We start from the raw sequence: 14,701 nt of genomic DNA on the forward strand, positions 1-14,701 counted from the left end.
GACTTTCCTGCTTAGAAAAGTGCTGAAATTAAATCTAACTTTGGATATCCGTAATTGGCAGGGAAGGAGGGATAAAAACATGGCATGAAAACAACTTCAGCTTTCTACTCTATTTCTCACTAGAACCTGGATGTTGAGATAGATAGATATATACATATATATATATATATGTCTCAAGCTGTCGTCTTTTGTGCAGCTACATCTGTTGCTGCATAACTTGAATTGCTGTGCGGATGCCACATCATGTCTTCAAATAAGAAAAGCTGACCTCAGGTTAATGCTGCGTTAGTACAGAACCTGTAGAATAAAGTAGCCATGCCCTCTTTCTAAACCCTGGTACTGCCTACTGTGGAGAAGGTTGTGAGAGCCCTATTATTAACTTACAGAGCTTATTCCAAGTAATTAACTGTGAGAATAAAACTCTAAAGGATTTTTTTCAAGCCCATCAGGTTGGTATTGTTTGGCTATATTAAAAATCTGTTTATCGCAAGTGTCAAAATTCTCCTTTTCTGTAGGAGTTAAAGAAACTTGCACTGCCTCCACAGATCCTCTTTCATCAACAAGTGAACAACCAGACTACTTCGTGTGAGTAAAATAACGATTAAGTCTCTTGCCACTCATTGAAGCAGTTGAAAAATCACCTATAAAAACTCTCATTTAGCTACAAAATTGAAAATGCACCAAAATGTAATTTTAGAATAATGACAAGTTCCTTTAAGTCACCCAGCTGCCTTACTCGAGTACCTGCGTGTTTTAAACTCTGAGGTTGTCCCTTAATTATTGTGAGGGAAAAGAAGTGTTAAAAAGAATTTTTAATATACTTTAGAAGAAGACTTAAAACATTTAATTTCATTCTTCTTCAAGAACATAATAAAAAAGGAATATGAAGATGCGCTGTTTTCTTTTTAGAGGTGAGGCAATACAGGAGGAAAGCTGAATGCTAAAATACTGAATACGTAAATTGGGACATCTTTCCTGTGTTTTCACTGCTTGGTGCACCTAAGCTGGAAAGGTGGGGAGGGAAGATAGCGGACTTTAAAGTCCAGCATGACAAAGCCTACGTATCAGCTAACAGGAGGTAACCATCAAAGTTATTTCTAAAGCTTTGATATCAAATGGCCACTGACTAACTTGAAGCTACAGCAAAATATCCAATTTCACCATAGAATTGCAGACCGAAGAGCTAGAGAAAATAGAAAAACCTCAATTCAGATTTTAAATTTTAGTTGCTTAGTTTTGACTACAAAGCAAGATAAAAACGCATTAAGCTTGCATGTGAAATGTTACATATCTGCAATGACTGGCATATTGCAGTCTATAAAATTAGAGAAGGACTTCCCAGTAAGTTTAATTTTAGCTCCTTAACAAGTTGACACACATCAGATGACCATTCCCGAAAGTTAAAATTTACCTGCTATATAAAAAAAGTTTTTCATCCATGACAAGTATTAAATAACTTGCTTGAAAATGAAATAGCTCTAATAACAGAATCATTTGGTTGCCTAAATGCTTTTTTAGATTATTAAAACTTTTCTATCAGGAGGATTTTTCTTTACTGTTGTAAAACAGAGAAAGAGCTTCTGCAAATGCCCAGTGTCTGGGCTTTTTCCCCACTGTTTTATTGGTGGCCTTTTTTTGAAAATGTGAAAGTTGAAGGAGGTTGCAGTGGAATAACTGGAATAACTTGGTCCGTGCAACCTGAATTTCCAATAAAATGCTCTTTTGGGGGGGGGTGGGGTGGACACAGTGGGGAGCAATCTAAAGCTCTTTCCTCTGTTGGAAGGATGAGTTTGAGAAGGTTTTGGTGGGCCTTCAGTGCTCAGAGCTGAAAGGAGCACCGCGATAGGTAAAGCCGGGATGAGCCTGACACTTCCTCGCAGTGCGATTGCGCAGCGTCAGCCGCAGCAGTGCCGCTGAGCCCCCTTGTATTTGCAGTGCAGCAGGGGAGGGAGAAGTGCGTCTGTCTGCTAAAACGCTGCGAATTGCCACGTTCACCAGCTTCTGTCAGAGGAGTAACATCAGCAGGGGAGGTCAGGCCTCCCCATTGCACTTGAAATTTGGCGCGTCGTCCATCTGCATTAAAGCAGACGGCGTGGTAGTGCCTTGTGTCATATTTAATACAGTAAGCGATGATCCGTGGAAAGGCTGAAAGTAAGTCTGGCCCTGCAGGGAAGCAGTTTAGTGCTTCACATGTTAGGCTGAGAACTGAAACCCACATTTAATTCCCAGCCTCTGCTGGGTGAAAACAGATTCAGCTTTTCACTGTCTGCTTCCCAATCAGCTGAGGGCAGTGATACTGAGGAGTAAGGTATGTGCTTATTTGGTGTAATCTAATATTAAAGTTGGACACCAACAGCTGCTGCTAAAAGTTAAAACCAAAAGAAAAAAGCCTTCATGCAAGATTTCATAGAGTTGGTTTAGTTCTGATTGGGAGTAAAAACTTTAATGAAGAATTCTCTGTGAAAGGAGCAACCTCTGGAACAATCTCACAGATAATCTACTGGCCATGGCGTTCCGGAAAAAATTAGGTCGCACTGTTTCAGGCATCTGCCTGATCATTACAGGAAGATTGGAACCTGAGAGCACCTGCAATTCGATCCAGTTAGAAGGACTTTGGTAGTTTATTCCAGCTTCTCTTCCGTCTCCACGTGCTACATAATTCATGAGTATAATCACAGCTTTAGCATAAAGATACTTTTTATCGTAATATAAAGACCATGAGAGCAAAGGAACTCAGGCTTTTTAAGCAAAGCTTTAGCAAAAGCTAGGAAGAAACCCAGATTCATGTTTCTCCCCACTTCTACTGTCATTTCTTCCCTCTCCGACATTGCTAGTGCTTTGCTGGGCTCTTGTTCTGTGCTGGGACTCTTGCTGTGGGATGTAACTGTGCGTAAGCTAGTAACGCACGCTGTCACTTCACAGGTACCTCACAAAATGTTGAAGTCATCTTTAGTTTTCTTTTAAAAACTGTCTAGTATTCTAATCAGGTGCATCTGGCCTGGGATACATCACCAGCAAAAGTTATCTGTGTTGGTACTGACTTCCAGCTTGTTAAATTTTTACTGCTCGTTAAAATTAATCAAAGGGTGGGTTGAAGGATTCTTCCCCATGTGGAGGTGCCTGTATCATCCAAAGACAACCAGGTCTTTAGGCTAGGAGGATGAGAAGTGTCCTGGTGTGACGGCGGTGGGAAATGATATCTATTACTCGCATTGCCACTTCACCTTGGATTTGTATAATGAGCTTGTTAAATCCGCTCATGTTGGTTTAAGGGAGAGGGGAATGAAGAAAGTTTCAACCGCATCAGTGGTTTTAAGCAGTTATGGGTTTTGCCCTCCGTAGGAGGTGAAGTGATGGGCTTTTTTTAGTTTCAGACTTCTCTGCATATTTGTTTTTGTTGCTGTATTGCGTGTGCATTAGTTCAACGGACAACAATGGAACTGGTGTTCACTAAAATAATCAAATTTTATCGTTAACTATGCTTTGCTGTTAGATAGGCACAAATGTAGCCAAAAACCTAAACTGCATCCAACTCCATAAATGCAGTCCCTTCCAAAAATGTAATGAAAATGAATTTTCAAAAGTAAGTATGACTTAATTAACCTGTTCCTTCATAGAAAGAGATTATAATCTAGCAATTTCTCTTCTGTCACTGAAGCTGATGCATTTATTGGTCCTTCTATATTCGAATGACTGCTAATGTTTTCTAGTATGCAGCTGCTGAATAAAAACTCTAAAAAGTAAAATATTAGCAAATGACTGTCCCAAAAATATGGTAGATTTCTGTAATTACCTGAGTACATTCTCTTGGCGCACATGTGTTTACATGTAGAAGCAAAGTCAGACACCGAAGCTTTAAATCAGTTAACTATGTGACTACGCTTGATATTCACTGTGGAATGTCCTTAGTGTAAAATTGCACGTGTGCTTATTTTTCCATTAGAAAATACATAGCGATAGTCTCATACGAGCAACGCCAGAGTTACAAGGATGACTTCAATGCGGAGTATGATGAATACAGGAGCTTGCATGCTCGGATAGAGAGTATCACCAGGAGATTCATGAAGCTTGATGCACAACGGAAGCTTCTTTCTCCAGGGTCCAAAGAATATCAGGTAAAGAAGGATAAAACTGTGAAGATTGTGTTTCATCTCCCTCTTATCCCTTCCAAAAGTCCACATTTTCAGCACAGGCAGACTCCTCAGTATATTTATCTATTAGATTATATTGACGTGGTTTTTAGAAGACTTGCCAGGTTCAATGTCTGAGACTGAGTAACCGGTTGCATAGCAGGAATTGCCAGACTGGCTCAGGCTTTGCTGACTGCCTCAGCACCCTGGTGAGCTGAGGGGGTGCAGTTACACAGATGGGGGAGAAGACTGGAAGCGCGTGGAAACCAGCGGCCGTAATCCCAAGGCTTTCCTGACTGTCTATTTCCCATGATTTTATGCACTTAACTAAACCTACAGCCACAACTTACTCATCTTCCAGGTGGCTGATCCTAGCTACGATTTTAGCAGAGAAGGGTGTTAAAAACCTGATATTCTGGCTTTCCAGCCTGGACTTCTCTGATTTGGACATACAAATTCCACACATTCAATATCAGAATTCTTTAATTCTGTGTGCACGCTGAGGATTTTTGGTTAGCTTTTATTTAGGTTTTGGCCAGATTGCAAATGTATTTGTGAGCAGAAGGAATATTTTAAAATCCTTGGTACTGCTGAATCAAAGGGACACCTTGCAGAATTTGCATACATGCTCAGACCCTGCGTGGGCTAGCTCTGATTTTTGAAGCTTGGCAAAACACTGCAAAAAGTTGTTCAGCCCTCAAACTCCACCTCTTTGAGCTGTCTGTGAATGCACAGCAGCGTGAGCGACTTCTCAAAGGGAATCTTTGAACACATGCTCCTTTTGTTGCCTCTTTGCAGGTTTAATTGCAGATCTTGGGTGATATGGGGGGTTGGGGGTTTATTTTTGCAATGCAGGAGAGTGGTGGCTCATGGATAAGAAAATTGTTTGAGTAAAACTGAGTGTATTTTTAGTGTTTACATAAACTTGCATTTTTTTGGTAGTAGTGAAATGTTCCATGTTTTTTCTCTTGAAGATCCTTCATGAGGAAGTCTTAGAAGAGTATCGAAAACTAAACGAGGTATGTGTAACAGCAGATTTGTGGGAGGTGGTAGTCACTGACAACGGCTCAAGGCTATTTTTAAGCAAAGGACATGAAATATTAAACTCTGCAGAAATGTTTTCATGCCCTAATTTTGTTTTTATCTTACCTTTACAGTCTAGCCCCAGCTACTATGAAGAGAAGTATAGATGCGAATATCTCCACAACAAGCTGTCTCATATTAAGAGACTAATAGGGGAATTTGACCAACGGCAAGCACAGTCATGGCACTAGTCTTCTGCTTTGACCAGGACATGTGAATGAACTGAAGCTTATTTATTTAAAACTTAGGATTAGTTGCTCTAAGGTTCTAAAAATTAGTATCAAACTTTTGCGTTACAGAAGTTTCAGTATTAGCAAACTTAAGTTGACTACTTTTGTTGTTGTTGATGTTGTTTATGTGCATATTTGAAGCTGCTTTTTCTGGTCCCTTCTTTTCTTCAAGACTTATGTTTGTTGAAACAATTTTATCGGTAGATGCTGGGGACCCAGTACCTCTACTATGAAGTTGTGCATATTTTAAGAAAATATTGTAGCAAATTGAAATGCTTTTCGATAAACGTAAGGCTGTTTTCTGACCTTTCTTGTTAATGCAAACTCTTTGCCTTAAATGGTAGAAGGTTTAGAAATTTGCACAAAAAAAAAAAAAAAATCACATTGTTTTGGAGGGTTAAAGAGGCATGTATATGTGCTGTATACAGCCCATTTTGTTACAACGGAAACTCACCCCTGCAACTTAAACCCCTCATTGCAGTGGTTGCCTTAAGGTGTTTGCTTGTGTATATTTAGTGTAGTTAAATTATTAGCTACACTGCCTCCCACTTTGCTGAAGCACCTGGGAAGCACTACGTGGCCTACCAGTGTCTGGAAGTGTGTGCTTGTACGGTGTGTGTGCAAGAATGCGTGGGTGTGAGCATGCGTGATGGGGGGCGGGGGGGGAAAGCTGCTACTCTAAGTAGGCCAAACGCTCAGGTTAAAACAACTGACGAGTGTTGCTGTAGGTTTTTCCTATAGAATTGCTACTTCTATTGTGGAAGATGAGAGCATTTCCATTTCAATCGTTTGTCAGCTTTAATAATACTGGGGAAGTTGATACTTTACAAAAATGAAACAGATATATAGTTTTGGGGCAAGATTATAAGATTAAGCATGTAGGTTACCTATTTATATACTACTATAAAGTATTTTTTGAAGAGAGATATGCAAAGAAGCTATTGCCTACATGAAATATATATTTAAAGATTTTTCTTCCTGGGTGCCGGGAATATAACAAAGAACAGATGTATTTAACTATAAAAATACTGTGATCACCAAACAGCACAAACTTTCATTTCATGCAGTTTTTTGGTTTATTTTGATGTAAACCATTGCTTACTTTATCATGTGAAAACACAGGTTATTTGGTGAAAATTGAGCAAAATCTTTGTGTGTCTTACTGTGTTTGTCTTTTCAAAATGCTGCCAATTGAAAAGGGAAGCATTATGTTTACAAATCTGGTTTTGGAATTTTTGCCAAAATTTTGGTAGTATCGCTAACAGACTTTATCTCCAGCATCAGAAAAAACTGTTGTGTATCACCGTAAACCAGAAAATGTTTGACTGCCAGAAAACATGCGTTCAGGTAAATGGGAGCAATTGAATTTTCGCCTTAAATTTGTGGGTTCAAAGACTTTACATTCATGAAGATGGAATAGCAAGCAAGGTGCATCCCTTTCTGTTGCACGGCAGTGATATTTGTGCTACCTACCTGAGACCAGGTTGACTTTGGGTCCCTTGGATTAGTACAGTTGTTTCCAACTCTGCATTTCAAATGGCAAAATGAAGAGAAGACTCCTTGCTTCCCGTTAAGAGCTGCGTTCATCTGGGTTTAACGACTGAATTCAGTCCTGAGCGTACGCAGGCAGTAATGCCCAGGTATAAATGCAAGGGCTGTTAAATTCACTGCAGTTCTGCTGCAGCTGCACTGGGTGGTGAGCTTTCAACCTAGAAACAGAGTGGCTGTTCAGATTAAAATAATGTGAAGTTCCTGACGCTGGGACCCATTTACGGCAGGTCTGTGCTCTTTATGTGAACGGTGTGCCTGGATCTGACGTGAACGGCCCTTGTGGGACACGCAATGCTGCTACAACTGTCTTGATGTGTTGCGATCATGCGTAGTGCTGTCGCTGTATAACTGAGACCCAGTGCAGTTAATTGATTTTCTTTTTTTTTTTTTATTATTTTGATTTCCCCACCACCACCTTTTACCATTGACCTGTATTCGCATGCATCTTCTGGTTTACGGGCTGTGTGCATGTTGCAGCTGGAGGTTAGTGCTACTTCAGAGGTCCAGCGCTGCATATCATCGTCAGACCTGACAAGCTACTGTAAAGGCCTTAACTGAAGGTTTTGCCCATTTGCATTGAGCGTTTCTGAAGCCTTGCGAGTATACCCGACAGCCTATGTATTGCAAAATAGTGCTGTATAGCTACTTATCTCGTGTTGCCCTGGAGTTGACGCTCCTGTTCAGCAGATGTTGCAAGCCCGTTGAAGTAGGGCCTCTGACTGTATTGTTGCCTTTCCTGTAAAACTGGCCTGCTTGCTCAGAGAAACACACATTGCCCGTGGTGGCATCTTGGCTGGGGTTACGCTACTACAAATCTGAAGTAAAGGACTGATGTAGAGAAGGGGCAACGGTGCACGTCTCCTTCGTGGAAACTGTGAATCTCACTACAGTTTATAAAAAAAAAAAAAAAAAAAGATAATATATATACACACATGGTTGAAAGGGAGGAAATAGCCCTTTCCAGTTGGCTGAAAAAAACCGTAAGTTAGGAGGATTGGTTCCAATCTTGCTGCGGTTTGAGGGAGCAAAACTGTGCCTGAAGTAATTTTTTTTTTTTTTTTTAAATTGTAGATACGCTCTAAACTGTCACTTGAAGCAACTCACTTGACTGCTTTTAAGTCTTCAGTTCACCTTGTCAGTTATCAAAAAAAAAAAAGTAAATTCAAATCTTTTAGAAGTGTTTTGTAAAACACGTAGACCAGTGTTGGAGGCAATTTACTTCAACAGGTTTTAAACAGAAATTGGGTTAGTGTTGATATTGTAACTTTGCTCATTTGTTAGGTTTTTTTAAAATAGCGATGTTACAACCAGTCTTTCTAGATACGTAAATGTTGATTCATGCAAAGACCTATGGCTACTTTGAAGTATGGTTCTTTTTGTAAGTTTACTACCATTTGTTTCTGTACCTGATGGGGGAGTGATGTGGCCAGCAATTCCATGACCACCTTCTGGGGAAGGATATGAAATTGATCAAGGGAGGAGAATATTTGGGAACATGAAGGCTTAAAACAGGACTGTGAATCCCCCTTTCTGACTTTGAGAGTATTTTACAACTTTTTTAATTGTTTCCATGCGAACTGTATTAAGACTCTGTACGTGAAACATCCTGGGGTGTTTTATTAATGAACACTTGAGCCATTGTTGCCCCTCCGTTCTACATCAATTTAAGCTCAATAAAATCTTACCTTTGCAATCCTGAGACTGCTCTTTCCTTGTCTGGGCTCCCTCCGACATCTCTGCAACGAAGCAGCGCAACGGCCGCTGCCGTGGGGACTGCGGCTTTACTGTGGGAGCACAGGGTGAATTCTGCTGATGTGCAAGTGGCCCATCGGTGGGACACGGCCTCGGCGGTAACATCCTGCTGCTAATTTACGGAGCACGCAAGGGTGCTGCTGCCACGTGCAGACAGAGAAATGAGAAAGGCGTGCATTTGTCCTGGTTTCGGCTAGGACAGAGTTAATTTTCTTTCTAGTAGCTGGTATAGTGCTGTGTTTTGGATTTAGTAGGAAAAGAATGTTGATAACACGCTGATGTTTTTAGTTGTTGCTAAGTAGTGTTTATACTAAGTCAAGGATTTTTCAGCTTCTCATGCCCAGCCAGCAAGAAGGCTGGAGGGGGCACAAGAAGCTGGGAGGGGACACCGCCAGGACAGCTGACCCAAACTGGCCAAAGGGATATTCCATACCATATGACGTCATGCCCAGTATATAAACTGGGGGAGTTGGCTGGGAGGGGTGGATCACGGCTCGGGAACTAACTGGGCATTGGTCGGCAAGTGGTGAGCAATTGCATTGTGCACCACTTGCTTTGTATAGTTTAATTCTTTTAGTATTACTATTGTCATATTACTATTATCATTATCATTGTTTTTTTCATTCCTTTCTGTCCTATTAAACTGTCTTTATCTCAGCTCACGAGGTTTTTTTCCTGATTCTCTCCCCCATCCCAGGGGTGGGGGGGCAGTGAGTGAGCAGCTGCGTGGTGCTTAGCTGCCGGCTGGGGTTAAACCACGACAGCATTAAACGATTGCTGGTGAACAGGAGCTGATTTGTGCCGGCCTGTTTGAGTGAGCGCGCTGCTTCAGTTAGAGCTGAAAGCAGACGTACGTAGGTATTTTCCCCGCAGGTTGTCCTCTGTTTCTAACTGCTCTCCCTCCTTTTGCCTCAAGTTTAGTATCCTGCCTCTTTCGCTTCCCTCTCCTATGCTGCTGGCAGGTGACCCGTCTTCCTTGCCGTCTGGTGCTGGGACCGATTTCTAACCTAGAAGAGCAAAATGTTCACATGCTAAATTGCATTTCTTGTTTTTTCTCACTCTTCCAAGCTTTGGACTCCTGTCTGTGCCGCTTTATTACAAAGCACAGGGCATAGTCCTGGCAAAGTACTTCTATATCCAGCAAATTTAAGAGTCTGGGAAACCGTCACAGGCCACAGGGTTTTTCCACGGCCGATACGTGCACTACCGCGCAGGGAAGGAAGCAGGCAGTGCTGTCTCGGGTCTGGCTGTTAGCTGAATCGCCAGGGCTTCTCTTCAACAGAAATCGGTTATCTCTTGCTCACTAACTGTTGGTACAAGATGGTTGCATCGCTCTCAACAGCTAATTGTTGGTTATAAATATGAAACTGATGGATAAATGTTTTATAAGCACATATCCTTATTCTGGTTCACGTTGCACTGTGCCCATAAGCTGCCTTTAGGATGTGTGATTTCCACGTACTTAATAGGCCCATGCATTTCTGGCTGTCGTTTCGATCTGGATCCCTAAAAAACAAACCAGAAACAAAACAACGCCCCCCTAAACAGGAAAAAAAGAAACCGCCACTCTCTTAAACCCTAAAACAGAAAACAATTCTAAAATTTTCAGTGAAAAAGTCACCAATCCAGTCAGTTCTAGTTGTCTGAAAGGTGAAAGGGGATGCTGTACATCCCTGTTAAAAATAATTACGTAGGCTCTGCATAGCTTGGATCTAACACTTCCAGCTCCTGAACTCCAAGTGCTCCTTTAGCATGTGTATTTCTATGCAGTTTTCTATTTCAGCCCTAGTCCTGGAGCAAGTTTACATCTTCCGGAAAGCTATATGCAAAAGTTTGATGTTGAACAGGTATAGAAGTATTCTTATTTTCATTTAGACAAAGCCTTTTGCAGAAGGATCAGTAGCACAGCAGAAAGCGGAGGGCTGGGAGCGGTACGAGGGTTGTAACTCGGCCGTGCCCAGCTGCCCAGCTCAGTGCGGATCACACATCCCGGAGCAGAGGTCCTTGCTCCTGCTCCTTCACTGAGCTAATGGCCAGCTGGGCATTTCCACCGACATGTACGGGTGGGCTTGCATCATCTCCCAAGGTGCCAAAGGCATCTCCCTGAGTGCCTCCTCTAAAGCCTGGTTGAAAATGCAACGTTAAGAAAATGTGGAATTCTTCACTGGGAATCACACTGCAAGATACAACTGTGATCAAGAGCTTAGTGGTGTTTTTTTTTTTTTAATGATTAAACTTTTCAAACTTTCAAACTCTCTTGATGCATGGTAGCAGCTAGGGAACAAAGCAGGAACATCCCTGCAGGCCAGGAGGCTGCTCGAGATCCTTGGAACCTGGGGCAGGGCAGAGTGTCCCTGGAAGGAGGGAGGTGATGGGGGGTCGGCAGCCCCGCTGGCATCGCCAGGAGCCTGTCACTGCTCCTCTGTCCCCCACCAGCCCACGGCTGGGATAACCTGTGGTGCAAAACAGAATTGAGCATCTGTTGTGGTTTAACCCCAGCCAGCAGCCAAGCACCACGCAGCTGCTCCCTCACTCCCCGCCCCGGCTCCCAGTGGGATGGGGAGGAGAATCGGGAAAGAAGGTAGAACTCGTGGGTTGAGATGAGAACGGTTTAATGACTAAAGTAAAATATAATACTAACAATAATAATAATGAAATATAATAATAATAATAGTAATGAAAAGGAATATAACAAAACAACCAAATAACACCCAAGAAAAGACAAGTGATGCACAATGCAGCTGCTCACCACCCGCTGACTGATGCCCGAGCAGCGATCCGCCCCTCCCAGCCAACTCCCCCCTGTTTATATACTGGGCATGACGTTCCATGGTATGGAATACCCCTTTGGCTAGTTGGGGTCAGCTCTCCTGGCCATGCTCCCTCCCAGCTTCTTGTACACCTGCTTGCTGGCAGAGCATGGGAACCTGAAGAGTCCTTGGCTTAAGGAAGCGCTCCTTAGCAACAACTAAACCATCAGCGTGTTATCAACATCATTCTCACACGAAATACAAAACCCAGCACTGTACCAGCTACTAAGAAGAGAGTTAACTCTGTCCCAGCCAAAACCAGGACAGTATCACAGCTTGCAGCGCTGGTTGGGATGCTGCTCCTATGAACACAATGGTCCCTACCTGCTGCTGCAGGCGACCGGCAGCCTCGCAGCTGACCATTGCTTTAATAACTCTGTTCCTCTTGCCAGAGAGGTGAGACAGAGTACGGTTGTTGCAAAAGGCCGGCAAGGAGAAGCACTCTGGAGTTCCTCAGATAACACACTGGTGTGTTATTTGTCCCAGGCTGGTTTTGGAGCCACAGGCGGGTTGCAGGACCCTCCTCAGCTTTACCCTGGGGTTGCTGTCAGGTTGTGTGTGTTGCACGCACAGCTGGCAGTAAAACCGTGGATTTTCTGGCAGGTTGATAAACACAGGCTCTGCCAGCTCTGGTTCTGCTCCGACTGCCTCAGCTCACTGCTCGAAAAATAATTACTGTGTCACAGAAACAGCTAGATGGTAAGACACTGATATGATTTTCGGTGTAGGAAAAAGCAGATAGCGGCATGTACGTAAATAAAAAGATACCCCGGTCTCTAGAAATTTCTCGCATATGAACTGGAGCTTCTCTGCCCTTCACAGAGGTTGGGGCTGTCGTGGTCCAGGCTCATCCAGCTATTTTTTCATGTTAACAGAGCATGGCTGGACGTTTAAAAGAATTTATGCAGTTGTTGATTGTGCACTTACTGCCCATAGCCAGCCCCCGAGTCTTTATCGTGAGCAAAGAATAGTGAGAACTTCACGCGTTCATCTTCACCTTGGAGCTCCCAGGTAAATTTCCAGATCACATGGAAAATCTTTTAGGTTAAGAAACACCCAGTCTTCTCCCGCCAGCCACAACAGTCAAAATCAGGGCTGGTTTTCCTCCAGCCAAGTCTACCTCCCTGACCCACAAGGGACTGGGCCAGCAGCCTGCACAAGATGAAGAAGGATGCAGCCATGTCCTTGTTAGGCTCAGTCGTCGTTTTTAGCTCTGCCGGCCGGGTGTCCGGCAGACCACAGCTCTACTGGTCCCCCTCCCTGTTGAAGGCTCTGTCCTGCTCAAAGCATCCTCGTGAGTGCACAGCTCCAGCTTTGTGTAGAGGAGAAAAGCATCAAAGCTCACTTGCACGTTACGCACTTCCTCAGCCTGTGCAGAGACGGAGTCATGCAATCCCGCAAGCTGTCCGCTGTGCTGCTCTTACGAAGGGCAGACACCTCAGATGAGTAATTCCCCTCTGTAGAAAGCCGCACGCCACGCTCGGTCCAAGCCTTTGCTGATGCCATGGGTGCACCCAGCTCAGCAACCTTCCAGGTGCTCAGCAGGGATGGGGTGAGATGAACCGATCCCCCCCGCTCTTCTCGGGCGGCTATGCTCGAACGAGCAGCTGGGAGCAGAGCAGAACTGAGAAAAGGGAAGGGTCTCAGTACTGGAGGATTTTTTTTCCCTCCTTCACTAAGCCTGAACCTCCTTCTCCTTTCTGAATATGACAGCCATGTGCACAGGCTAAGAACAGCTTCAAGACTTAATGAAATACGTGCTTTTAAAACAGCCATTTTACTAGTAATAACGTTGAATACTAAACCTACACAGTAAAAAACTCTACGAGGACATGTCTTCACTGGAAAGCCAGAAATACTGACCTGGAGAGGAAGAATAACTGCAAGCCTTTTAAAAAGAAAGCTTTGACCAGAAGTCAGTCTTCCACCCCAAACAACCCGCTATACTTGGGTGAAGTGTTGCTGCCTTAAGGGTCTATGTTCTCTGTCTTGCAATCTGAGGCTTCTGGAGCAGACCAGGACTGGCTGATACGCCTGCCTTCATGCTGACAACGCTTTCTGCAGCATTTTCTAAGAGAGACTGTGGTCTTCTCCTATATGAGACTGCTAACCACTGTGTTACTTGCTCTCCACTAGCAGAGCTTCCCCTGCTACCACTGCTGTGAAATGGGCACAAACCATCCCCAGGTAACCCTTCACGGCTGAACACCATGTCACAACCCCAGAAACAAGATGCCAGCTGTTATCACTGTGATCTGCAGCAAACTTAATGCCAATCCACTGCGTGATTTCTAACCAACCATCCATCCATCCACCCCTTCCCGCAGTAAATCACTTGCAGTCAGACACTTTTGTCACAAAACGGCCATAATTTCACCAGACAAGCTTTTAGGAAAAAGAAGATGAGCAGGTTCTCACAGATTTACAGTGGTGGCAGCGAAGATAAGATAAAACAGTCTTAACAGTGTCCTTGGCTGAAACGCCTCTTGCTTCCAAAACCACTGAACAAGGCTGACAGACAATGAAAAATGCAGAGAGGCTGATGTTCATAAAGCGCCTCCACCCCCAGGACAGTGCTAGGAGAACCAGCACAGGATGAGAAGGGCAGAACAGGGAACTGGAAACCAGTGACGATTTCGCAGATCAGGAAAGGACAAAGCAAGTGCTTCACGAGAAGCAAAAGCTAGGTGGCCCCTAGGATGTCTTGCAGTGCTGTAAGGAGCAAATGCAGATAATGCAGACAATTGTGGAGCAATGCAGACAAAGTTGTCCTTTCTAGCGTCTTTCAAGGCCCATTGACAGCCAAAACAATGGTGTGATGTGTGGGAACAATGGTCGCGTTTCAGAGCAGGCTTGCTGCGTGCTTTCCCAGTGAAAGCATCTTCCTAGCTGTCTGGCAGAAAAGGACCACAACTGCATCTGGAAGTGTCTTTCCTGGCTCAGAAGTTTTGCTGGCATCCCAGACCAGCATCGTGGTACAGCCGGGGTGGCCTGTTGCTCATGTCTCACACTTATAAATGCCATGCCACTGCGTCCAGCTAAGGAGCAGGTTACTACAGGCACTGTACATGACCTGTTCATTTGCTCGTGCCAGTAACTTAGCTGTGGCCATAGCCACGCTCCTGTTGGAGTTACGAAATTCTTT

General features: G+C 43.7%; 1 protein-coding gene across 1 annotated transcript in view; it reads left to right on the forward strand.

Annotated features, from left to right (window-relative positions):
• Positions 1 to 6,086, forward strand: part of ELL2 (elongation factor for RNA polymerase II 2) — a 41,104-nt gene extending 35,018 nt beyond the window's left edge. Inside the window, 4 exon segments of the mRNA XM_050913022.1 lie at positions 519 to 585; positions 3,944 to 4,115; positions 5,105 to 5,149; positions 5,288 to 6,086. Of these exon segments, the coding sequence (XP_050768979.1) occupies positions 519 to 585; positions 3,944 to 4,115; positions 5,105 to 5,149; positions 5,288 to 5,404 (401 nt within the window). The 3' untranslated portion in view covers positions 5,405 to 6,086.
• The last annotated feature ends 8,615 nt before the right edge of the window (positions 6,087 to 14,701 follow it).

This window comes from Gymnogyps californianus, chromosome Z, assembly GCF_018139145.2.
Source record: "Gymnogyps californianus isolate 813 chromosome Z, ASM1813914v2, whole genome shotgun sequence".
Taxonomy (NCBI): domain Eukaryota; kingdom Metazoa; phylum Chordata; class Aves; order Accipitriformes; family Cathartidae; genus Gymnogyps; species Gymnogyps californianus.